This window comes from Sitodiplosis mosellana, unplaced genomic scaffold, assembly GCF_009176505.1.
Source record: "Sitodiplosis mosellana isolate CC-2019 unplaced genomic scaffold, AAFC_SMos_1.0 Smas_scaffold_6197, whole genome shotgun sequence".
Classification (NCBI taxonomy): Eukaryota; Metazoa; Arthropoda; class Insecta; order Diptera; family Cecidomyiidae; genus Sitodiplosis; species Sitodiplosis mosellana.
In genome coordinates, this window is record NW_022601438.1 from 2,290,901 (window position 1) to 2,313,506 (window position 22,606).

General features: G+C 36.0%; 5 protein-coding genes and 1 long non-coding RNA gene across 7 annotated transcripts in view; 1 reads left to right on the top strand and 5 right to left on the bottom strand.

Annotated features, from left to right (window-relative positions):
• LOC129577628 (uncharacterized) overlaps positions 1–3,954 on the bottom strand; it is a 5,627-nt gene extending 1,673 nt beyond the window's left edge. The window contains exons 1-5 of one of the 2 annotated variants that reach the window (XM_055465032.1): positions 3,600–3,954; positions 2,356–3,536; positions 2,109–2,290; positions 1,766–1,957; positions 899–1,581 (exon numbers count right to left, since the gene is read on the bottom strand). In XM_055465032.1, the coding sequence (XP_055321007.1) occupies positions 1,465–1,581; positions 1,766–1,957; positions 2,109–2,290; positions 2,356–3,536; positions 3,600–3,688 (1,761 nt within the window). In that variant the 5' untranslated portion in view covers positions 3,689–3,954 and the 3' untranslated portion in view covers positions 899–1,464. Of the gene's footprint in view, positions 1–898; positions 1,582–1,765; positions 1,958–2,108; positions 2,291–2,355; positions 3,537–3,599 lie in introns of those variants that run through there. The other variant, XR_008689027.1, reaches the window with a different exon arrangement.
• Positions 3,955–6,518: 2,564 nt separating this feature from the next.
• LOC129577631 (sorting nexin-17) lies at positions 6,519–13,744 on the bottom strand. The gene is made up of 8 exons (XM_055465034.1): positions 12,602–13,744; positions 9,443–9,643; positions 8,978–9,318; positions 8,720–8,882; positions 8,337–8,546; positions 7,992–8,222; positions 7,694–7,837; positions 6,519–7,586 (listed from the first exon to the last, which is right to left on the bottom strand). Exons 1-8 carry the CDS (start codon positions 12,662–12,664, stop codon positions 7,425–7,427), a joined length of 1,515 nt encoding a protein of 504 aa, XP_055321009.1. The 5' UTR covers positions 12,665–13,744; the 3' UTR covers positions 6,519–7,424.
• A 396-nt stretch (positions 13,745–14,140) lies between these two features.
• LOC129577634 (cytochrome b-c1 complex subunit 7-like) lies at positions 14,141–15,095 on the bottom strand. Its single transcript, XM_055465042.1, has 3 exons — positions 14,936–15,095; positions 14,675–14,722; positions 14,141–14,569 (listed from the first exon to the last, which is right to left on the bottom strand). Exons 1-3 carry the CDS (start codon positions 15,084–15,086, stop codon positions 14,310–14,312), a joined length of 459 nt encoding a protein of 152 aa, XP_055321017.1. The 5' UTR covers positions 15,087–15,095; the 3' UTR covers positions 14,141–14,309.
• Positions 15,096–15,116: 21 nt separating this feature from the next.
• Positions 15,117–19,403, top strand: LOC129577623 (probable ATP-dependent RNA helicase DDX46). Its single transcript, XM_055465024.1, has 6 exons — positions 15,117–15,547; positions 15,749–17,139; positions 17,236–17,351; positions 17,431–18,528; positions 18,630–18,809; positions 18,918–19,403. The coding sequence occupies exons 1-6, from the start codon at positions 15,525–15,527 to the stop codon at positions 19,155–19,157; spliced, it is 3,048 nt and encodes a 1,015-aa protein (XP_055320999.1). The 5' UTR covers positions 15,117–15,524; the 3' UTR covers positions 19,158–19,403.
• A 1,207-nt stretch (positions 19,404–20,610) lies between these two features.
• On the bottom strand, positions 20,611–21,477 carry LOC129577637 (uncharacterized). Its single transcript, XR_008689028.1, has 3 exons — positions 21,368–21,477; positions 20,932–21,176; positions 20,611–20,866 (listed from the first exon to the last, which is right to left on the bottom strand). It is a non-coding gene; the product is annotated as an uncharacterized LOC129577637 (long non-coding RNA).
• A 425-nt stretch (positions 21,478–21,902) lies between these two features.
• The window catches only part of LOC129577636 (uncharacterized), a 1,365-nt gene continuing 661 nt past the window's right edge, over positions 21,903–22,606 (bottom strand). Inside the window, exons 3-4 of the mRNA XM_055465044.1 lie at positions 22,145–22,573; positions 21,903–22,016 (exon numbers count right to left, since the gene is read on the bottom strand). Coding sequence (XP_055321019.1) covers positions 22,278–22,573 — 296 coding nt within the window. The 3' untranslated portion in view covers positions 21,903–22,016; positions 22,145–22,277. The remainder of the gene's footprint in view (positions 22,017–22,144; positions 22,574–22,606) is intronic.

The following is a 22,606-nucleotide window of genomic DNA, read 5'->3' on the forward strand; positions in this document are numbered from 1 at the left end:
GTCCGTATCGAATCGTTTTAATTTTCGTGACAAATTGTTGCTCTCCTATACTCGATTTTGATGAGATCAGCACATTGTGTTGCTCTCGTTCCAACACACTATTGGATATAAAGGCAAAGAAGCGTAGAGAGAAATTTTTAAAAAAAAGGCTATAAAAGTTTATAAACAAACTCACTATCAGAGCTATACAGCGAAGTGATTTAAGACAGAACAAAATAAACATTCACATCGACTTGAATATTGATCACATTTGAACTGTTTTTCGTCAATGCATTTAGATAAGACTGTTTGTTTAAACTTTCTGTTTATAATAATGAATTTTTCTTTCCTTTTTTCTGTGAGTTTATTTCATGTTGAGCGTCAATGTGCAACGTGCATAGTCCGCAACGAAGTTCAGATTCCAAAATTTTGTTGAAATAATGTTGTACGGTGTGTGAAACTAGAGAATGAACCCCCAAAAACATATATGGGACCGAACATACAAAAGAAATTTGAAACAATATCTTTGAGTACAAAGAATATTGCATTCAGATAGGAAACGTCTTCATAATGGTTTCATTTGGCAAACCAATATCTTCGTTTATAATCATAATTTAATCAAATGTTCAAGTTTGAACTTTGAAAATAACCTAGCGACAAAAATTTACAGCTTGATGCAGAATAAATTATTTGCGGGTATTTGTTTTATAAATACCTGTTTATGAAGCTCGGTGAAATGTATAACTTGAAAGAACCCTTCAAAGAAATCATCACTTCTACTTACCTCATTTTAATACCTACATCAGTGCTCTTCACCTTTCCAAACTGTTAATAGCTAAAGAAACTGGAGAATTTCTGATAATTTTTTTTCATTTCAAGAAGAACAAACTAAATGAATAAATATCATTTCTCGATTCTGTTGGTTTCATTAATTTTATTATATTCCAAAACGATTATTGTGCCATTTGAAGCTAATTAAAGTCATATAGAGATATTTCTCTCTTGTCGACCTTTACTTTTGAAATGCATTTGGAATTTCAATGCTATAAACAAATCATAAATGTAATGGAATCGAATGAAAAGGTTTGTTTATGACAAAATCTATTGTTGCAAGTATTTTTGCTAGCAATAACAAATGAAAAAAAGAAAGTAATTAGATAATGTAAAATTAAAATTTAACAAAATTTTGATCAGAACACATAAGTGAAGAATGTTATTGGGATATTCCTGTTTAACACTATAATGAAAAAATAAGAAATAAAAAAGACTACTTATTCCATAAGCTAAATGATGGCTGTTTTTTAACATCAAAAGTTTGTTACCGTATTACTTGGACTAAAATAGGAATGAATGTTTTGATATTATTTGATAATAATTCATGGGTTTGCGCTATTACTAAAAATGTGAATTCCATCTATTTGTTTGATTTCTTTTTTCGGCTTGACTGCATTAGAACAGCATATAATAGCTCGAACGATACAAGCATTAATTAGTGAAGAAATCCAGTCCGATTGCATTGAGTTGTTGCTTCTGCTGGTCATAGGTTGTTTCGAATTCCTCCATGGTTTTAAGGAAGACGGGCCCATCAAATCGTATTAAATTCTAAAATGAAAGGTAATTTAAGTTTTGCGATCAAGCAAGAGTATGAAATGTTGAGATTGACGAAACTAGTCCATTAAATCTAAAGTAAAAAGTTTGATCAAAATTAAAATAAAACGCATTCGCTTTCTATTATCATAGCTATTCAGTTCATTACAATGAAATATCAACGTGAATAATCTCTTACCGTCATGTCTCGAAGGCCACAGATCCCTAAGCAATGCGAAATGACGACGTACATTTTCACGTACAAATGAGCGATTCGAATGTAGTGAATATTCGGCACATTGTGAAGCTCAAATTTACTTGAGCCACAACGATGTATTTTATATTCAGTGATCAAGATGGCATTTGCTTCATAAGTTGATAGCTCCCCATGCTGTAGTCGGTTTGAAAATAGAATAAATAGAATTAAAAGAGATTGAAAGTAACATTGCTTTACGAATATGTTGATGGCTATATACCAATTTAAAAATTGTACATATATTACTTCATTTATAATTTAGAGACATTCAAAAATGTTAAAGTACCTGGATGAAATATTTTAGAGTGATAATAACGGCTGATAGTTTGTTTGAATGATTATTTGCCCGCAGTTTTTCCATGAAGTCTCCATTCAAGTCAAGAATCCATTCGAGTAGGGACCAATGAAGTGCATCGGAATGTTTTTCTCTACGCTTGAAAATCAAGTCGAACAATTCGGGCAATTCCACTGCAAAAAATTGATTTGTTGAGTTGAAAAAAGTTTCGCTTCAAACACATAGTATTATAACTCACTTGGTGGATAAACGATTTCTTCTTCGGTCACTTTGAACGGTTCATCGTGTGCATGTTTCATACAGATCTTGCGTACTTCGGGACGAGGAATATTGTCTTTGAACAAAATTCCACACATTTTCATCAAAATGGGCATGATCAACTCAGCATAGCTTTTGGACGTGTAGTTGCGAAAATCAATGTATTCAATGTCTATAACACAAAATGTGTCACCGGTGGAGAGCTTGTACAGGAACGTGTTATGTTTTTTCAAGAAGGAATCATTCGGTTCAGGATCATCGACCAAATCTAAATCGTATATTTTCAGGCTGTTTGCAATGCTATTCAGCTGCTCGGGCGTGTATTTCGACCCAAAAACATCCTTGCTGATATGCTCTAAGTCGAATTTTGGCTTGTTGTTGACCACCTCATACGGTTGTTGTTTTATATATGCCGAAACATTCCATATTTTGCCAATTTTAATCGGATCATCATTGGTACTAGCTAGTCCATTCAGAAAATCAGAGACCAAATGTGTCGATAAATACTTTGTGCCACACAATGCACCAAGTAATTTCATTTGGTGAAAATCCAAACCAAGATCATCACACAGCGTTCGTCGACAGTATCGGTAGCAAGTCATGTCAGTAACGTTAGTATCATTGGCCTTCCAGAATTGGAAATCACCTTCAAATGCCATGAAATCAGTGTCATTGGTTATGATAGCCAACACTTCATCTGCATGCTCATTGGCATATCGGGCAATTACTTGATTGTGTTTCACGTAATTTACATGGAAATCGCCGTGACGCCGAACCAACCTTTCCAAATTATATTCGAATGTCGAAACCATTCGAAAATCGCAATGGAAATTTTGAAACTTCTTTCGAAATGCATCCTCCAGCTCCTTGTAATCAGAGTAACCTTCAATTTTATCTAAAACATCCAAACTTTGTATGTAAGCGGATTCACGTGCTTGGATAAAGAATTCCAAATCATCGGTGTACTTTCGGCCGGCCATGAAAAAAACCATCTTTGCATTCGTTTCGCCGAAATTTTTCATAAATTCAATCATTCGGTTGCGATAGTAAGTGAAACAACCACCTAGAGCCACATTCATTTCACCTGTTCCATATCGCATGAAAATTTGTGCCGCTTCTTTCAAATCGATCAATATTGTTGGCACTTGCCCATTGTTTTGGCTAAATTTAAAAATGAACGCCAAATGAATGAATGATACATTTCTAGAATGACATTTAACTTACACTTTCCATTTCTCGATCTCCTCGGGCATGCTAATACGCTCACTGACATGGAATTCAACGATAAACGTATTGAGTCCACTTATTCCCATTATTTGGTCTTGATTAATTCTACTACTTCACTATCACTTTCTATTGGATTCGGTCTGTTACAATTTTTAGTATTTTTTTTTCTTTCAATCACAAAATGAACCTTTTCGTTGGTGAGCTAAAAATCGAATGACAGCAAAGCACCGAATAAGAGCGGAATAATAAGAAATGCCTCAGTCCGTATCGAATCGTTTTAATTTTCGTGACAAATTGTTGCTCTCCTGTATACTTGCTACGCGGAGAAATGAATGCCGCTGATGAGCACTGAATTGTGATGACATCAGCGCATTGTGTTGCTCTCAAAAGCTTTAAACGTTTAGAAACTCACTATCAGAACTATATACATCGAAATACTTCAAGACAAAACAAAATCAACATTCACATCGACTTGAATGTTGATCGCATTCAAACTGTTTTGCAGCAATATATTTACACAGGATAGTTTGTTTGAAAACAAAATTGTTGTTTATAAACAAAACCTTCATATAAACTATACAGTTCTTTCGATCACCGCGTGGCAAATATATAAGTTTATAGAATCTCGTTTTTTTATCAATTCGGTCCCCTTGTTGGTTAAATACATTTTTTTTTCGGTGCATGCCGAATTGACATATTAACGACTGGAAACGGATTCAAATTTTTGGTATTATACTTTCGATTGGAGAATATTTTTCTCTTGTTCCAAGAAAATTCAATTACTGCAACGTAATCGACGAAATGGTCACAGAAGTGGAACGTTATTGTCGGATGCATATTCTGATTTTGAAACTTACCCTTTGTAGGAGCAACTTGCTTTACTTTATCATACAAGATGCCAATTTGGTATTGCCAAATTATGCTGTCCCAGATACTTTTTCAAATACTTCAACCGTTATCTAACGTTCATCTGTGCTGATGTATTTGTCAATAACCCCAAATTATCGCTATTTTTCTTTAGTCTTGACTCATAAGTTTCATTAAATCTTTTAAAGTTTAAATTCGCCTGAATTTGAATATAAATTGTAATTTGTAAAAAATTTAGGTTCCCTCAACGCCACCATGGATCGCAGGGAAATCAAACAATATTGCCATGTCATAATACTACTGTGTCCAAAAAGTAAGGTGACATTGCATTTATTTTGAAAATTCTTTATTTATTCTTCCAAATCAATTTCATCGCCTTCAAAGTAATCCCCTCCCGATACAATGCACTTATGCCAACGGATTTTCCAATCTTCGAAACAGTTGAAAAAGTCGACTTCAGGGATGGCCCTCAGCTCCGTCTTCGCTGCGGCTTCAATCTGCTCTATCGTCTCAAAACGGTGTCCCCGGAGCGGTCTTTTGAGCTTGTTGAACAGCCAGAAGTCGCACGGTGCCAAATCAGGTGAATACGGTGGTTGTGGAACGATATGAGTCGAGTTTTTGGCGAAATGTTCACGAAGAATGATCGCATTGTGAGACGATGCATTATAATGGTGCAAAAACCAAGAGTTGTCTTTCCACAATTCCGGCCTCTTTCGGCGGATAGCGTTACGCAAACGACGCATAACACTCAAATAATATTCCTTGTTGACTGTTTGACCCGGGGGAAGGAACTCATAATGCACAACACCCCGATAATCGAAGAAAACAGTCAACATGACCTTGATTTTTGAGCGACTTTGGCGCGGTTTTTTTGGTCTCGGCTCACCTTTGGCACGATATTCGCTCGATTGGTCGGTTGTTTCCGGGTCGTAAGCATAGATCCAAGTCTCGTCTCCAGTGATCATGCATTTCGTCTTGTCAATGTAGTCAGAAAGCATTGTTTCACACACGTCAACTCGACACCTTTTTTCCAAAAAATTCAATGATTTCGGTACCAGTCGAGATTTGACGCGTTTGAGGCCCAAAACATCCTTCAAAATGGTATTGACTGAGCCTTTCGATATGCCAATATCATCAGCAAGGTCTCTAATCGTTAATCGACGGTTTTCCAACACCAAATCTTTAATTTTTTGGACGTGAGCTTCGTCGGTTGAGGTTGATGGTCGCCCAGCACGCTCTTCGTCTTCGACACATTCACGGCCTGCTTGGAACTCACTATACCACTTGTAAACATTTTTTTTCGACATAGCCTCATCACCAAAGGCTTTCTGCACCATCCTCAACGAATCCGCAGCAGAAAATTGATTCCGCAAACAAAATTTAATGCAAATTCTTTGATCAACAAATTTCGACATCGCAAAAAACGAGAAATTCACTTTTAGCAGTCCACAAAACGAAGCGTATCTCAAACACTAATGAATATTTTGACGTGTAATTTGGCAGGGATGTCAAAGACAGTCCTACCAACCTAAAAATAAAAGGATTTTTTCAAATTCCCCAGCGCGCTAAATTTTAAATGCAATGTCACCTTACTTTTTGGACACAGTAGTAAACCAGAGATAGTTCATCGTTTACCGCAAGTGTATGTAAATGTGTATCGGTATATGCTAAAAAGTATACCTTTGCGTTGAGCGCACGCGTCAGCTAATACTTCGGTGCCAGCGAACGCGTTATTTAACGCGAAGGTATATCAATGTATATATACCTGTCTGTACGCAGTATATTTCCTTAAAAAAAGCGGATGCGAATGGATTTATTCTTGATATTGTTCTTTGAAACCCACAAATCTTTGAACATGAACTCATCAACAACGAAAAAAAGAAGGAACATTATTTATGTGCACCTTTCTGTGATTCATACCCCCTATTGGATTGTGTTCAGAAGTTATAATTTGTAAAATTAACTCTAATATTGAATTGATTTCGAATGGAAGTGGATATATTGGGAACATATTTCTCCAATAACATTCGAAGAAAAAAAATGCAAACATTTCTATTCCATGATTTTTCTTTATTGATTTAACCCATATGATATATGTGGTGTTTCCCATAGAAAATGATATATTTATAATAGAGAGTTTTTGTTATTAAACATAAACAAATTATTTTCTCAACAATAAAACAAATAAAAGGTGCAAAAAATGCTGCTGAATTGAATGTGGTAGTTAAACCATGATCTTAAGAGCTAATTCCCATTTTATAAAAACAAATCGATATGAGTTTACATTACGAATTATTGTTGCGCTCAAATGAATCGGAATAAGTTCACAAAAATTGAATAAAACCTTGGTTCAGCCAAGAAAAAAAATATTAATCCGTACAAAAATAACAATTTGCTTTTTTTTACATTATTAAAAATCTAGAAACAAATCCTTAGGCTAATGGTATGTGTTTTTATTTTCTCAAAAATGATATTTAGCAAAAAAAGAGAGCTCTCGATCAAGAAAAAATGCAATGCATTCAAATGATCTTCTTTTAAAAAAAAAAAGAAATCGATGGCAACTTATTTAACAAAGTCGAAAAAAAATTTATATTCATGGTAGACTTTTGATCATGTTTACTCAGGGAGTGTAACTCCGAGAAGGAGGAACGGTGAGGAGGTGAATGAGAAGGAAATAAAAATTACCAAAATTGAGGCATATAAATTTTGGTAATTTTTATTTTCTCCTCATGTGAGGTGGAGGAACCTCCTCGGCGCACTCCTCCTCCTCATTCACCTCCTCACCATTCCTCCTCCTCGGAGTTACACTCTCTGTGTTTACTAAAACTAATTAAATTCTATGTACAATTGTACATTATCAAATGTAGTACAAAATATAAATGGATTGACATGGTTTCTAAGAGTAATAGATTGGCCTCGAAATGAATTTCGTGTTTTTATGTCGATTCATTTGAACTATAAATCATCGTCACCAATTTCTTCAAATGCATCATTGTGAACGGAAGAGTCTTTGCCATTGCGGAAGAATACGGTTGTGTTTGTGGATAACTTCTCCTTTAGCTTTTTGCGAAATGAGAATGTTTCGCCCGTAACATTTAGCGGTACGTCGCTTTCCGTCTGCAAATACCAACATTTTAGACATTTTATTTTGAATCAGTCATAAGTTCCATTCAAATTTAATTTGATTAGAAATGAAATGAATGGAATAGAAAATGAATATTTACCAAACTAGAGATGGTTTCATTTGAGCTGGTTGATGAAATGCGTCGAACCTCTTCTTTTTTGTTATTTTTACACATTTGGCCATCACGACGAATATAGGTAAGCACCGGTAGAGATTGGGGCGGTTGTCGTTTAGTTGGCTGCTCCTGTTTTCATGAGATAAGTTCGATTAATAGGGGGGAAAATGACGTTAGAAATATGAAAAGAAGGGAAAAAGACGCAAACGATGGATGAAAATGAGATAAAGAAAAAAAAACGATGAAGAAGAAGTGGAAGAGAACAAGGAGCGATGTACTTTACCGAGTCAATGTTTTGGCGTAGATCGTGGCCATCCTTCTGATTTAACAGTTCATCGACAATGCTCTGCAAACACACCGATATAAGCATTGCATGTTCGCTGGTAATTGTAATCCATTGTAGAATATTTTTAGCCATTAAATATTCAAAAGAGAGCTCCATCGTCGGGCAATTTGAATCGCTATTGCTATTACATCCTGCATCAGCTGTTGAGCGTGACGAATTCTCCTCATTCTGATCAACATGAAATAAATGAACGATAAAACCAAATGAAATCCATAAACAACATTCACCATTTTTAATGAAACCGACGAAGAGCTTTTCTTAATGAAATCGTCAAAATCTTACGTTGTAATTGGTTGTGACTCGCCAGCAACGCATTCGTGTTATTTTGAATTTAGTTTCTTGGCATTTGCCATCGTTTGTAGTGCTTTGAATGGATAACTCCTTATTGCCAATCAATATATTCACGAGATTATTTACGTATGGATAATCAGCGGTTGCATTCGAAAATTTGATGCTTCCATACGACGGCAGTTTTCTTGCGATTTGTAAATACTGAAAATGAAAAAGATCATACTGGATAATTTGGATGCTCAATTTTATAGAATTTAATTCTAAATTTAAAGTAAAAAATTTGATGATCGAATTAAAAAGAAAATTAGTACTAAGTTAAAAAAAAAAAACCAGAAAAATCACGAAAAACAGCCGAGTTTTGCCGTTGGACTTACTTCTTTTTTGTTCCCTTTCCCTTGCAGCTCATACAATTGATCACGAATGTCAGGCCCACTTAAGATCCAGTCACGATCAACATCGCTTAATGTTAAGATGTACAATAGGTTCAGGGCAACACTGTTGTCAAACAATGCTTGATCGTATATACAGTCCCAGTAGCTGTTTTGTTTGAAATAGAGGCAAATGTTATAATAGTTTAGACATCAAGCAATCAACGTTCAATATTTGACATATCAATTCAAAATTGCTCTTGCCTTTTTCTTATGACTATTTGGCAATCGTTGAGCACCCGTTGCGTCATGTACGGTGCTTCAAAGTCCATTAATCGTCGTACCAATGTTGTATCGCCATTCTTTTCGGTACGCATCAAATACAGGGTAAAGTATTCGACAAATTGTGGCGCTAAATCGATATTTTGTGCGGCCTTCTCCAGAATTTTGCTAGTAAAATCGGTTGTGTAGCAACTGACCGGAATACGATAGCCATTCATTAAGTAAACGTCTAATGTGACTTCATGCGGTTGAATTTGGGCCGATTCTTGTTGGGCATTCAGTAGAAAACATCGCAATAGTTCACATTTCGAAAAGACAGGATCCTGGCCAATTGAATAAATTTAATGTAAAAAAATTGATAATCGAATTAAAAAAAATTAGTACTAAGTTAAAAAAAAAAAAACAGAAAAATCACGAATTACGGCCGAGTTTTGCCGTTGGACTTACTTGGCCAACCAATTGAATATAACGTTCCAGATGTGATCGTCGTTGCTCCAATTGATTTTGTGTGAGTGGCAAAAATTTCTTCGATGGAAACGGTGGCAGCACAAAACCGGGAAAACATCGTTTCAATTGCTCGTGCAAACAATGGATTTGCTTGTATCGCAGACAACAATGGAAACACCCGTTAATATGTATATTGAAGCCCTGTTTTATTTAAATTGGGAAAGCAGCGAAAGAGAAAGAAAAAAAAAGGAAATCGAATTAGATGGCAGAATGAGAGTGATTTTGATATAAAAAGAAATGATGATGACGATGATGACGACAATAATTGGAGACACTTCGAGTAACTCAGACGCATTGAGCACTCGAGATTTTGATAACAATACACACAATAGCAACAACAACAAAACAAAAAGGCAAATGAACTGTTTGACTTGGCGCGCACTTTTATTTGATAAACGATTTATTGAATGATGTTTATGCATATTTCGATAAATGCTCATCGTGCAACCGACGATAGCGGCAAATATATTCGAATCTTTCAACAAACGGAATGTTTTAAAATCTGTGCGTTGTTGTTGTCTCAACAGCACAGTCAATTAAGCGTGTGCTTTCCTATCATTCATGCACATTTTTCAGTAGCATCCATTTCCATAATTTTTTATTGAATAATCAAAATCAACGGGTGCTATTTGATTGCCAACATTTTAAGTAGACAATTTTTCATTAAGTAATCGAAGCAAATTGATTTGGAAATAATTCCAAATTTTCATTTTTGGACATATTCATTCATCGTATTCGAACTAGTTTACTCTTTGTAAGAATTTTCAAATAGAAACTTTCAATGAACTGCACCCGAATTGTTCACCCAAAACATATCGACAAAAAGCATAGGGTGGAAGCATCAACGAAATTCATATTGACGCGCTGTTTAGTTCAGAAAAAAATTACGAAATTACATTGATTTTCCTATTGAAATTGAGGGCGGTCGCGTCGTCACAGTTGTCATTCAAGTTGTTTTCGGTCTTAGCTTCCACCCGATGACAAAAAGCCACCGAGCAAAAGAGGCTGTGAGCGCGGCAAGTGCGAAAAGTGTCATATTAATTCGTTAAGTGTTTGAGTTCTTTGAGCGAATCGAGTTTTCAATCATACTTAATTCATTCATCCGCTATTCGGCGGTTCGGTAGTGGAGCGCGGAGACAAATCCAATTCAGCGTGTTCGTGTGAGAACTCTTTAGCGAAACAACACAGCATTTCATGATTAGTTTCCATCCAGAAAAAAAAAACAAATTATGCATCGTATTCATCATTCTCCATGCTAATCTACATATTTATCGCAATTATTTGCTTTGATTGGAAAGCATTCGTTTCTTTTTTCCTCGATTGTATTTCAAAAGTGGCTTGACATATCTATTATTACGTATTGAAATGGCTTAACGCATTTGGTAAATTGATTAAATTATAATGTATGAGATGAATTTATTTATTTATTCACACCGTAAACGTGTTGCAATTTATTTGGTATGAATGTATGCAAGTCAAGTATGCATCACACAGACACACACGCATGCACATATCAACATTCAACGGCTTATGAAATGATTACAGTGGACACATGATTTGTGTGTTTGATGTCTGGCTGAATGGTGGCTTTTTTTTATACTTCTCCGCTTCTTAAATTGCATTATGATACGGTGCTCTTTGTTGTGTGGGTTGTCTTCCTATACATTCTGCCTTCGCATCACCACTTTTATCAACTCGTAGTAAATTGCGAATGAGCGCGCACGCACGCGGAGCACTATTGCAATTTAGACAGTCGAGATTATGCATAGAACACTTTTTGTTGTTTACGATCGGTTCGGCACATGCATAAACCAAGCCCATTATATATAATAACCGAGGTTCGATGCGAGATTGATGCAGACAACTGTTGGAAAGTAGATTTAACAGAATTTTGCTCATGGGATTTGGTTTCTAGTGTGTCGTGATTCATTCAATTCAATAAAGTTCACATTTGATGTGTTGCTTCGTATGGCTTTGAATTTGGCTACATTCCAATGGATTGGTATCTTTTGGCTGGGAATTGGAAAACAAACAGAGTGTGTGGCGGAAATGATCATCCTTTTTCTACCACTTATCTGTTTGATGTTAATGTCTTGAAAAACAGCTTTGAACACATCCTCTTCTTTCTTGCGAGAGATTAGATTCTTCTTCATATGAGATGTGAGTCTCTCCCTATTTCTCTCTCTCTCTCTCTCTCTGCCTCTCCCTTTCTAATTGAAGATATGAACAATCTTCTACTTCTTATATTACGAAGAATGATTACATTAAGTAGTACCTATCTGATGCATTATTCAAATAAAGAAGACGAATAACGATACGATGAGTTGTTTTGAATGAACACACGTCAATTTGTCTCATGATAATGGTAATAAAATTACCGCATTTGCTTTCGTATTCATCATTCAGCAAATAAGTTTACGGCAGAAAAAAAAAGACTCAAGTTAACAAATTGAAAATTGAAATTTTACGTTTAAAAATGCCAATAACATTAATTTACAGTTACGATAATGAATTCGATTACTGCTGTTGAGTCTCCTAAGCTCTACGTCTTGTTGTCTGAGACTTTTTGAAAGTGCATTTTTTGTGCGAATTATAGTTATAAATAATTTTTGCGGGAATTATAATTCCCCTTTCGCTAATTAAAGTACAGAACCGTTTTATCAAAAGAGCTACTTTTCCTCCCAAAAATTCTAAAAATATTATCATTTTTTTAAAAGAAAAAAAAAATCGAAATTCTTATTATGATTTCAGAAAAATTCATTGGATTTTCGTTGTTGCATCAATTGTTAATGCAGCGGTGCTCAGCATCGTTTGGTGTTCATTGCGGCAAAGAGTAAAAAAGATGAAATGAACAAAAACTATAACAAATTGCATAGATATTTTTTGAAAGTATGTTTACGCACGCAGAACTCAATTAATCTCAACTCTGGTACCACATGGTATTTTTTTCACTCTATCGCCTGTGCTCGTTGCGATAAAATTCATTATGATCTCGCAAGAATTATTAAAAACAACGGAATGAATTGATTCGCGCAGCGTGTTCGTGTTATAAATGCTTTTAGTTGGTTATTAATCAGTTTTCATCGACTGTATACTTACAGTAAAATTTGCACCGGTATTATTACAGATGAACTGTTGAGTATCTGGTATAGAAAAGTGCATTTTGATACTTTCTCTCTCTCTTTCTCTCTCTCTTTCTCTCTCTCTCTCTCTATCTCTCTCTCTCTCTCTGTGTGTGTCCACTAAACCAAAACTGGTGGATCTATTCTAGAAATCCGATGGGAACAGCAATCGAATTATTCAAATGGAGGTTCTGCGAACTCCAAATCGCAACGCTATTGATTTTAACCAAGAGCATTAATTAATCCGTCATTGTATCCACAGTCGCTTTCAATTTAACAATGAAACAAAAAATTTATCAAAATTAACACAAAGTAAACTATACGAAATTGCTTCGGCTAGCGATGCCACTAAAATTTATACGCTTTTTGCGTGTGTCTACACAACATTTTCGGTTTGTCAATTATTTACTGATTTCAAGCGATTGAATAAATGAAGTGAGCGCCTTTTTGTAATGCAATGCCTTGAACCGACTACACAGGTTTTCTTGAATAATCCGGTTGATTATGTTTTTAAATATTCCGAAAGCAAAATTATTTGAAGAAAAAAAAAAACACAACAAAACAAAACAAAAATAGTGTAGACAAACAATAAACTTAATTGTCCCACACTTTAGCTAAACACGATATTTTATTCATCTATCACAACATTTCGTTGAATTGAATCGAATCCAAAATGCATTTGGTTTTTGTGTACGCGAAAGTAAATGGGAATACAGCCACAAATGGTTCGTTGATATTTCACTGTCACGATAAAGAATTTATTTCGATTACTGGCCTACAGTCTATTGCAAAAAAAAAGCAAGAATCTTTAACATGTGATATGTGTAATTATTTATTTTTTCTTCTTCTTCTTGGGTCGCTCTCACACAATATTTTAAATGTTTCTCTCTTTTTTCCGCAAACAATTTTCCTTTACACCCATCACCCAATGAACTATTTGATTTTCGAATTTTTGTTCGGCATAGTTTTGTTCGTTGATCGTTTTGAGTTGTAGTCGCCAATAAACGGTGGGCAAACAAACACCTATCAACTCATCTGTTCACTACATAAAGCGCAAAATTTTCTAATTATTGTTTTCGTTCGATTCGGCTCTGTATATCTGTGGTGTTGGGTGTTTATTTTGTTGTCGATTGCATGACAGCAAACGTCAAATGCTCTCTCTCTCTCTCTCTCTCTCTCTCTCTCACATTAATACGTACATCCAAAGTAGCTCCATCGAAACGCAAAAACCTACACACACATACACACTCACACGTGCGTACATTTACATTTGTTGCAACACCTCTGTTTCGTTCTCTTTGATTCTCTGTGTATGTGATTCGACACATAAATATAAGGCGCACACATACATTCGCAACGTCATGGGATCATCGACAGATTTCGAGATATCAAAAAAAAAAAAAAACATGGAACATATATCTGGAAACGTACATTACTCTTTCTCTCATACTCCTACTGAAACTGCTATCTTCCATTCAATAACACAAATTCATTGACAATAAGAACATCATTTTGGTTTTTTTCATTAAATTTGTTTAAATTTTATTCAACATCTCTGGTTTCATGCTAATTTTATGACAATTTATTTAAGTGATTTTGCTCTGTCGATTGTGTCTCTCTGGTATATCCACGGTGTACAATTGAGTTGAGACATTTCAGAAATTATTACATTTTAAAAAACGAACTTATTGGGTGCTGAAGTTATTGTGTTCGTAAGCGTCTTGTTCGGCTTTTTCACGTTCAACTTCCTCCAAGTATGGTTCTAGGTATTTGACATCTTCTTCATATTTGGTCCACTGTTCTTTGGGCAAATAGGTTTTGCACAATGAATGATGGAACGCAAGCTGGATACGTTTGTTGCGGGCATCGAACACATCAGGTGGCAAACGACGGATAGCTTCCTCAACTTCAGGTGTGCTTGCGTAGCAATCGTTCAAAAACAAACCTATAATAGAGAAGAAAAAAAAACGACGAGATTGATTTTGTTTAGAATCAGCCAAACCATCATTAAAGACAGTACAAACGAATGACAGTATCAATAATGCCTTACCATATTTACGGAAACCAGACAAATTGTAGCACCACTTACGGAATGGGGCTAAAAGTGGACAACATTTTGTTTTAGTCAATTTTATGAAGCATTGCTTATCAATTCAATTGTTTTGATCTCAATTCGACAAAAGTTATTTCATGATTTAGCCATGACATTACGTAATGTGTTCAGGCCGCTCAAAGACTTTCATGGTTATAACATCAATGAAGTAAATAGCGATTGAGTGAAACTTTTTGTCGTTGCAAAATATTTACTTACTGTTAATTCTTGGACCAATTAATGCAACGTATTTCGACATTTTTGGTAGACGATATTTTTCACTAAGAACTCCGAAATCGAAAAACTTTTCGAGATGTGTGACCAAAATGTTATTGTGACTGCGTACAAGTGAAAATGGTGTGCCTGACATTTGACAGCTCAGACAAAAAATGTATGCGACACGAGCGCCGTCTATAGCGCGTTTTCTGTGCCGAGTTTTTTTTTTTCGTTTCGAATAAATTCGTAAATTGATTTCAATTGAGAAAATGAATTGAATTTTCGTTTTACTTTGAAATTAATTTTACATTTTAGAATCAATCCATTTTCGACATACTTCAAGTATGGCAGTGTGCAATTTGAAAGAAAAACACGCAATTCTATGCAATTTCAAATCGTTGTTGTATAACGGCTTGACATACGTTTAGTATAGACTCCTGTCGTTGTTTTATTCAATAAGTTTGACAATTCGGTGGTTCTTCCATGTTTTCTAAATGAATTAAATGCAAATCGTACATTCGCAATTTGTGTTTTTGTTGATATAAAATAAGAAATAGTATTCAAAGCGATTCATAGTCGAATCAAAGTGAGAATGGGTCGTGGAACCAGATTAGAGTAAGTAAATTCTAAATTATATCGAATATTAATTATTTGTTAGTTTTAAAATCCCAAGTTATTGCGTTTACTCGAATACCGACGTTTTAAAACGTATGCAAAACAATAAGTGGATATTGTGAAGAAAAGCACAATTTTTGGCGATGAAATCTGGAATAATCCATACAAACCCCGTTATTAATCGGAACATTTTAATTGCAGCCGTTCAAGGAGCCGATCACGGTCGGAAAGTGTTGAACGAACTAGCAGCAGTCGGCGTAAACAAACGGATAAATATCGTGATAAAGGACGATCTGATCACCGATCAGGAAGTAGTAAACAGCGTTCACGGTCCAGAGATCGTGTGCGTCGAGATGATCGCGAAAAGTCAACACATCGCGACCGATCACATCGGGAGAGTTCCAGTGAAATTGAAACACTAGATTTAACGGGTTGCGTTGACAAAGAGGAAGAACAGAAGCGACTCGAACAAGAGATGATTAAGCGACGGGATCGGATTGAACGATGGCGTGCCGAACGGAAGCGCAAGGAACTGGAAAGCAAAAAAGTGACCATTTTACCAGCACCGAGTGTGAAAAAATGGAGTTTGGAAAATGAATCAGACGATGATGATGATGTAAAAGAAGTTCCAATCACCAAAGAGATTGCCATCGTAAACGAACCACCACCACCGCCACCACCTGTCAGCAGCATCGTTGTACCCGATCCACCGAAACCCATCGTAATCAAAAGCAATCCAAACGTGAAAGAACAAGCAATGGAAGTTGACGCTGACGAAGACGATGACATCGATCCGTTGGACGCGTATATGTTGGAAGTGCACAAAGAAGTGCGCAAAGTGAATCAAATCACGAAGCCAGCCAAAGCGGCCGGTGGTGTGACGGTGATGAGTGGTGTGGCGAAAAAGAATAAAGAGCTAAACAAAGGCGAAATGATGGAACAAAATCAAGACGGTTTAGAATATTCGTCCGAAGAAGAAGTTGAAGATATCAAAGACACGGCCGCAAATTTGGCAAATAAACATAAGAAGGAACTAGCGAAAATTGATCACTCCGGCGTGAATTATTTGCCATTCCGTAAGAATTTTTATGTTGAAGTACCTGAACTAGCCAAAATGTCCACAACCGACGTCGATGCATACAAAGTGGAGCTGGAGGGGATTCAAGTGAAGGGAAAAGGTTGCCCGAAACCAATCAAAACTTGGGCCCATTGTGGCGTTTCAAAGAAGGAAATGGATGTGCTGAAACGACTTGGATTCGATAAACCGACACCAATTCAGTGCCAAGCCATTCCAGCTGTAATGAGTGGCCGTGATTTGATTGGTATTGCTAAGACCGGCAGTGGCAAAACGATCGCTTTCATTTTGCCAATGTTTCGGCACATTTTGGATCAAGCGCCATTGGAAGATGGTGATGGTCCGATCGCAATTATTATGACGCCAACACGAGAGCTGTGCATGCAAATCGGCAAAGATATCAAAAAATTCTCCAAATCGCTAAATTTGCGTGCGGTTTGCGTTTATGGCGGCACTGGTATTTCCGAACAAATCGCTGAATTGAAACGTGGAGCCGAAGTTATCGTTTGTACACCAGGTACGTTTTGCACAGTTTGTTTCTAACAAATTGCTTTTTCTGTATCATATTGATTTAGATTGAATATAAAATTGCAATTATTCCGTTAAATTTCAGGTCGAATGATTGACATGCTTGCAGCAAATTCGGGCCGAGTGACGAACCTCAGACGAGTAACGTACATTGTGCTAGACGAAGCAGATCGCATGTTTGATATGGGTTTCGAGCCACAGGTTAGTGTTTGAAAAAGAAAATATTGCATTGAAACATATACAAATGATTTCATTGGTTTTCCAATTTTTCTTAAACCAGGTAATGCGTATCATTGACAATATCCGACCGGATAGACAGACTGTAATGTTTAGTGCAACTTTTCCCAGGCAAATGGAAGCACTTGCTCGTCGAATTTTGAAGAAACCAATCGAAGTGCAAGTCGGCGGTCGATCAGTTGTATGTAAAGAGGTGGAACAGAATGTTGCCGTTCTGGACGAAGAAGCGAAATTCTTCAAATTACTCGAGTTGCTTGGCCACTATCAAGAGCACGGTAGTATCATTGTGTTTGTTGATAAGCAGGAAAATGCCGACATTCTACTCAAAGATCTAATGAAGGCATCGTACAATTGCATGAGTTTACATGGCGGTATTGATCAGTTTGATCGCGATTCCACCATTTTGGACTTTAAATCGGGCCGAGTAAAGTTGTTGATTGCAACATCGGTGGCGGCACGTGGTTTGGATGTGAAACAATTGATTTTGGTTGTGAATTACGATTGTCCAAATCATTACGAAGATTATGTGCATCGATGCGGTCGAACGGGGCGAGCTGGAAACAAGGGTTCGGCATGGACATTTTTGACTCCAGATCAAGGGCGTTATGCTGGTGAGATTATACGTGCATTGGAGTTGTCGGGCACAGCAGTTCCGACGGACTTGCGTCAGCTGTGGGATGAGTATAAAGCATCACAAGAGGCCGAAGGTAAAAAAGTCCATACTGGCGGTGGTTTCAGTGGCAAAGGATTCAAGTTTGACGAACAAGAAGCCAATGCGGTCAAAGAGAGTAAGAAAATGCAAAAAGCCGCACTCGGTATACAAGATTCAGATGAAGAGGACGAAGATGAGAATGACATAGATCAACACATTGAGCATATGTTTGCAGCCAAGAGAAATGTCAAGGAAATCGAGGCACCGTTGATTGTGAGCGGTGCCACAGCTGCAACCACAAATGCCCCAGCAACTGTGAAACCAACTGTCACCACGACAACTGCTCAACAGACACAGAAATTGGAATTGGCCAAGCGGTTAGCATCACGTATAAATATATCCAAGAATCTTGGCTCAGAAGCTAAGGATGCAACACAACAAGCGGCCGAAGCTATTCTTAAGGGTGGTCCAACACAATCTTTGATCACGGTATGTTATGCGTCACTTCGATATATATCATTCAAAACAATTACGCTTTTTCACCGATTTGTAATTAAAATTTGTTTTGGTTTTCTTTGTTTTCCCACTAGGCAAAAACCGTTGCTGAGCAATTAGCTGCAAAACTAAACAACAAATTGAACTATCAACCGAAAGAAGAGGATGATGTCAGTCTGATAGCGGCCGGCGCCGAAAACACATTTAAGAAATATGAAGAAGAATTGGAAATCAATGATTTCCCGCAACAAGCCAGATGGAAGGTTACATCCAAGGTATTTTTCATATTCAAATCAAATCATTTTTTCTGCTTGAATTTAATATCATTTGACAGCCCGTGAATACTAATCAATGTCGATTTTTTTTTGTTAACAATTTTAAAGGAGGCTTTAGCACAAATATCGGAATACTCGGAGGCTGGATTGACGGTGCGTGGTACATATGTTCCAACCGGTAAAACCGTGCCAGAAGGCGAACGCAAACTTTACTTGGCAATTGAAAGTTGCAGCGAGATGTCGGTACAGAAAGCAAAACGTGAGATAACGCGATTGATCAAGGAAGAGCTGCTAAAATTGAGCCATGTGCATCCCGTGTTCAACAAGGGCCGTTACAAAGTTTTGTAAACGAATGTTACCATATTCCGTCGTTGTATCATGTGAACATTTCTCAATTGTGGCAACTAAATTTAGGGTTTTAACAGACGTTTTAAACTTGGGACAATTTATTTTTTCTAAACTCAAACGTCAATCTCGGAGCGGGAAATAAATAGTCACAATTTTTATTATAAGCCAATTTTCACAGAGTAAAGAGATAAATAATAAACTGAACTGGAAATGTCTTCAGCTTTCATTTTAAGTGAATAAAATAAATACACATTTGTTCATTGTCTCCTCGTTCAAACGATTTTTGACGGGGGTCATTCGTTTTGTCACCTACTCACAACTCAAAGAAAACTTACTGTAAATTTAAACATTTTTGTAGTCGTATGTCCTGCAATAAAATCCATTTAAAAAAAAACATATGAAGGTTACCCAATCAAGAGAAATTATTTAAATTGGTGAATATGCATTGACATCTTTTCTTATTATCAGCACAATGGACGAAGGCCACCTTTAAATAAAATAATGCTGCGAGAAAGAATACCAAAATATTCGCTCCATTTTCGTTTTAGTTGTTGTAGCCGATATGCTAATAAATATCCCGTTTGTGCCTGTCCTGTTCCAACTTTGCTATATTGAGCTTTGGAGCGCGCATATTCCTCGGGATCAAAAGCTTGTTGGGCTTCATAGCCGAAATAACGGGCACCTAAAATTCAAAAAGGCAAAAGATTTTGGCATAATTTATTCATTTCAGAACCATGATAGCTGCCATGTACAATGGGACGAAAGGCTTGTCATAAAATCGGTTTCCGGTCAATTTCTCATCAAGCTTATCAGACAACGCACGATGCTCTGACCTTCCAAAGTACAACTGACAAGAGACCGAAAGAAATTGAAGTTGTTCCATTTAAACTATTAAAATACACAATTTGTACAAAGAACGAGACGTAAATTCCATAGGGGTATAGCAACGACCATAAAATATATGTATTTCATCAAGTTTATCAAGCTCTTTCCAAGTTTATGCATAGTGTCGAACTTTTGTTCAAGCTCCACCACCTAAATGTAAAATAATTTACGGGCACGACGTTTGATGGTGTTTTTTCTGGTCAGAAGAATTACAATATCCCTTTGGTAAATTCTTGTGGATTTTTATACTATTGTGCTTTCAAGCACAAGCCTTCACACGTTCTTTCATTTCGAAAATATTCAATCGGTGATTAAATTTGTTTGGATTAATGATTTTTTTTAGCTTACCATTGTTATTAAAATGAAACAAAAACAGCGTGAATCCATTGTTCTGCAAACCTTCTGAAACGTTTCTTTATGACGTTTCAAGTTTTCAAATTGAACTTTACTTTAGTTGAAATCAAGAGTTGAACTGTACGAGAAATTTTGCGATTATTATTCAATGCAAATTGTGTGCCGAAGCATAAGTTCTTTATTCTTTATTTAAAGTAGAATCGAATGGGGCAAAATATATTTAAGTAAGTTGTTAAGATAAAAACGATTGTACATTTTTTTGGAAAGATGATCTGAACTATCGAATACGAATATAAAACAATGTGTCTAGAATACATTTTTTTTTTGTATCATATAACGCGATAATTTCAATCCGAACGCAAGTCACACAGACGCAGATATGCCTGTGATATTCGTATTATGCGAAACTAAAAATATGCGCACCGGAACACATTGATGATAAAAGAATCAAAACCTCTTTGTCGTATATCCTGCAATAAACTCCATTGACTAAATGTACAAATGTATTGAAGTATCAGTGAATGACAAACCGTACCAATAATTGTTTTATCAACTGTCGCTCTTTGGTTTTCGACCTTTTGGTGAATCAGTTAATCTGGTCCAAAGTTTTTTTGCTTCATAGCCGAAATACCGAGCTGTGTGATAGCTGCCATGTATAAACGGTCGAACAACCTTATCATAAAAAGATTTTCCGGTGAATTTCTTATCAAGACGATTAGACCAAGCACGATGTTCCGGATTATCCACTTGCTTCGATATTGTTTCCTTTCCGAAATACAACTAGCCAAAGAAATTAAAAAATAATCATTCAAACACGAATATTGCCCATATCAGTTTGCGTACTGTGTGTTCATTTTTTTTCTCAATATTTCCTAACTAAAAACATTTAATAGGCGAAATAGTCAAATTTGTTACCTAATTTTTGTTCGAAATACTCTTCATCAGTAGATTTTTTCGAGAAATTAGCTTACCATTAATATTAAAATGAAGAAAAATCGGAGTAAATCCATTGTTTTGTTCACTGTTATGAAATGGTGTTTTAATTTGATCTTTTGGAACGGAAAGTTAGATTGAATTGACCGTGAAATTTTGCTTTTTTTCTCTTCCTCCCATGTACACTTCATTCGTGTATTTTGATAACGACAATTACTTAATCTTTCGTCATGTAAACCATGCATTATTTTAGGAAATTTTTAGAGCTGCCCATTTTCAAGAAAATTTAAGTAAAACACTGCCCATTTTTGAGTTTTGAGCTGCCCATTTGGGATTAAGAACTGCCCAAATGGGCAAGAGCTGCCCACTAAAATAATGCATGATGTAAACAGCACTTTTGATATTCAACTGATGTATGAATCTGCCCATGTATATATTAAAGATGTACTTACATTTCATGGTATGGCAACAAATTGTTGCAAGCAAGCAAAATATTGGATAAGATTAACGTTGTGTTACATTTTTATGAATACCGCACGAAATGGTGAATTTTTACTGTACAATAAATGGTGAGCAGCATAATTTTGATGTTTCTAAACATATCGATGCGCTAACAGCCAGTGCTCAATGCTCATGGTACTCTGGATTTTGTTAAGCGTACACTGAAAAACAAATGCCATATTGAATCTGCAAAAATGTTTGATTGCGCATTAGTTCGATTGAAATTAGAGTATGCTAATGCAATCATAGCACCGGATACAAATAGACAATGAATTGATTAATTGAAAGTAATTTTTTGAAGAGAAAAAGCACACAAATTTAAACATGCGATATTTTTATTGACCAATGCACAACATTTTCAAAATAAATCAAAACATTGACATATTTTAATCATGATCAGGACAATAGACGACGGCGGCATTGATAATTTTTTCATCGAATCGCTCGTTAATTTTTGCGCAATAAGTCAAACATTGACTTTGGCTGTTGCTGTTGTTGTTGTTGTTGTTGCATCAAGTCTGGAAACAATTTTTCATTCCAAGACTTTGGTGTCAATTGTTCTTGGAATGATTGTGGTGTCAATTGTTCTTGGACTGACTTTGGAAACGATTGTTCTTGTTGTTTTTGTTGTTCTCGATATACTGCCAAATATTCGGTTTGTGACTGTCCAGTTCCGAATTTGCTAAATTGATCCTTGGCACGTGCCATTTCCTCGGGATTGGACGATCTTACGTAACGGCCAGCTGTGAATAAAATAAATAAATCCTAATGCTCAA

Coding starts and splice junctions, on each gene's coding strand:
- LOC129577631 (XM_055465034.1), bottom strand. CDS start 12,664: ATGCACTTTTCTATACCAGATACTCAACAGTTCATCTGTAATAATACC. Junction 9,319..9,442: donor ATATTCAATTGGTTGGCCAA/GTAAGTCCAACG, acceptor TCAATTGGCCAG/GATCCTGTCTTTTCGAAATG. Junction 8,223..8,336: donor GAGTCACAACCAATTACAAC/GTAAGATTTTGA, acceptor CATGTTGATCAG/AATGAGGAGAATTCGTCACG.
- LOC129577634 (XM_055465042.1), bottom strand. CDS start 15,086: ATGTCAGGCACACCATTTTCACTTGTACGCAGTCACAATAACATTTTG. Junction 14,723..14,935: donor AATTGGTCCAAGAATTAACA/GTAAGTAAATAT, acceptor GTCCACTTTTAG/CCCCATTCCGTAAGTGGTGC. Junction 14,570..14,674: donor GTCTGGTTTCCGTAAATATG/GTAAGGCATTAT, acceptor TCTCTATTATAG/GTTTGTTTTTGAACGATTGC.
- LOC129577623 (XM_055465024.1), top strand. CDS start 15,525: ATGGGTCGTGGAACCAGATTAGA. Junction 18,529..18,629: donor CAACACAATCTTTGATCACG/GTATGTTATGCG, acceptor TTTTCCCACTAG/GCAAAAACCGTTGCTGAGCA. Junction 18,810..18,917: donor GATGGAAGGTTACATCCAAG/GTATTTTTCATA, acceptor ACAATTTTAAAG/GAGGCTTTAGCACAAATATC.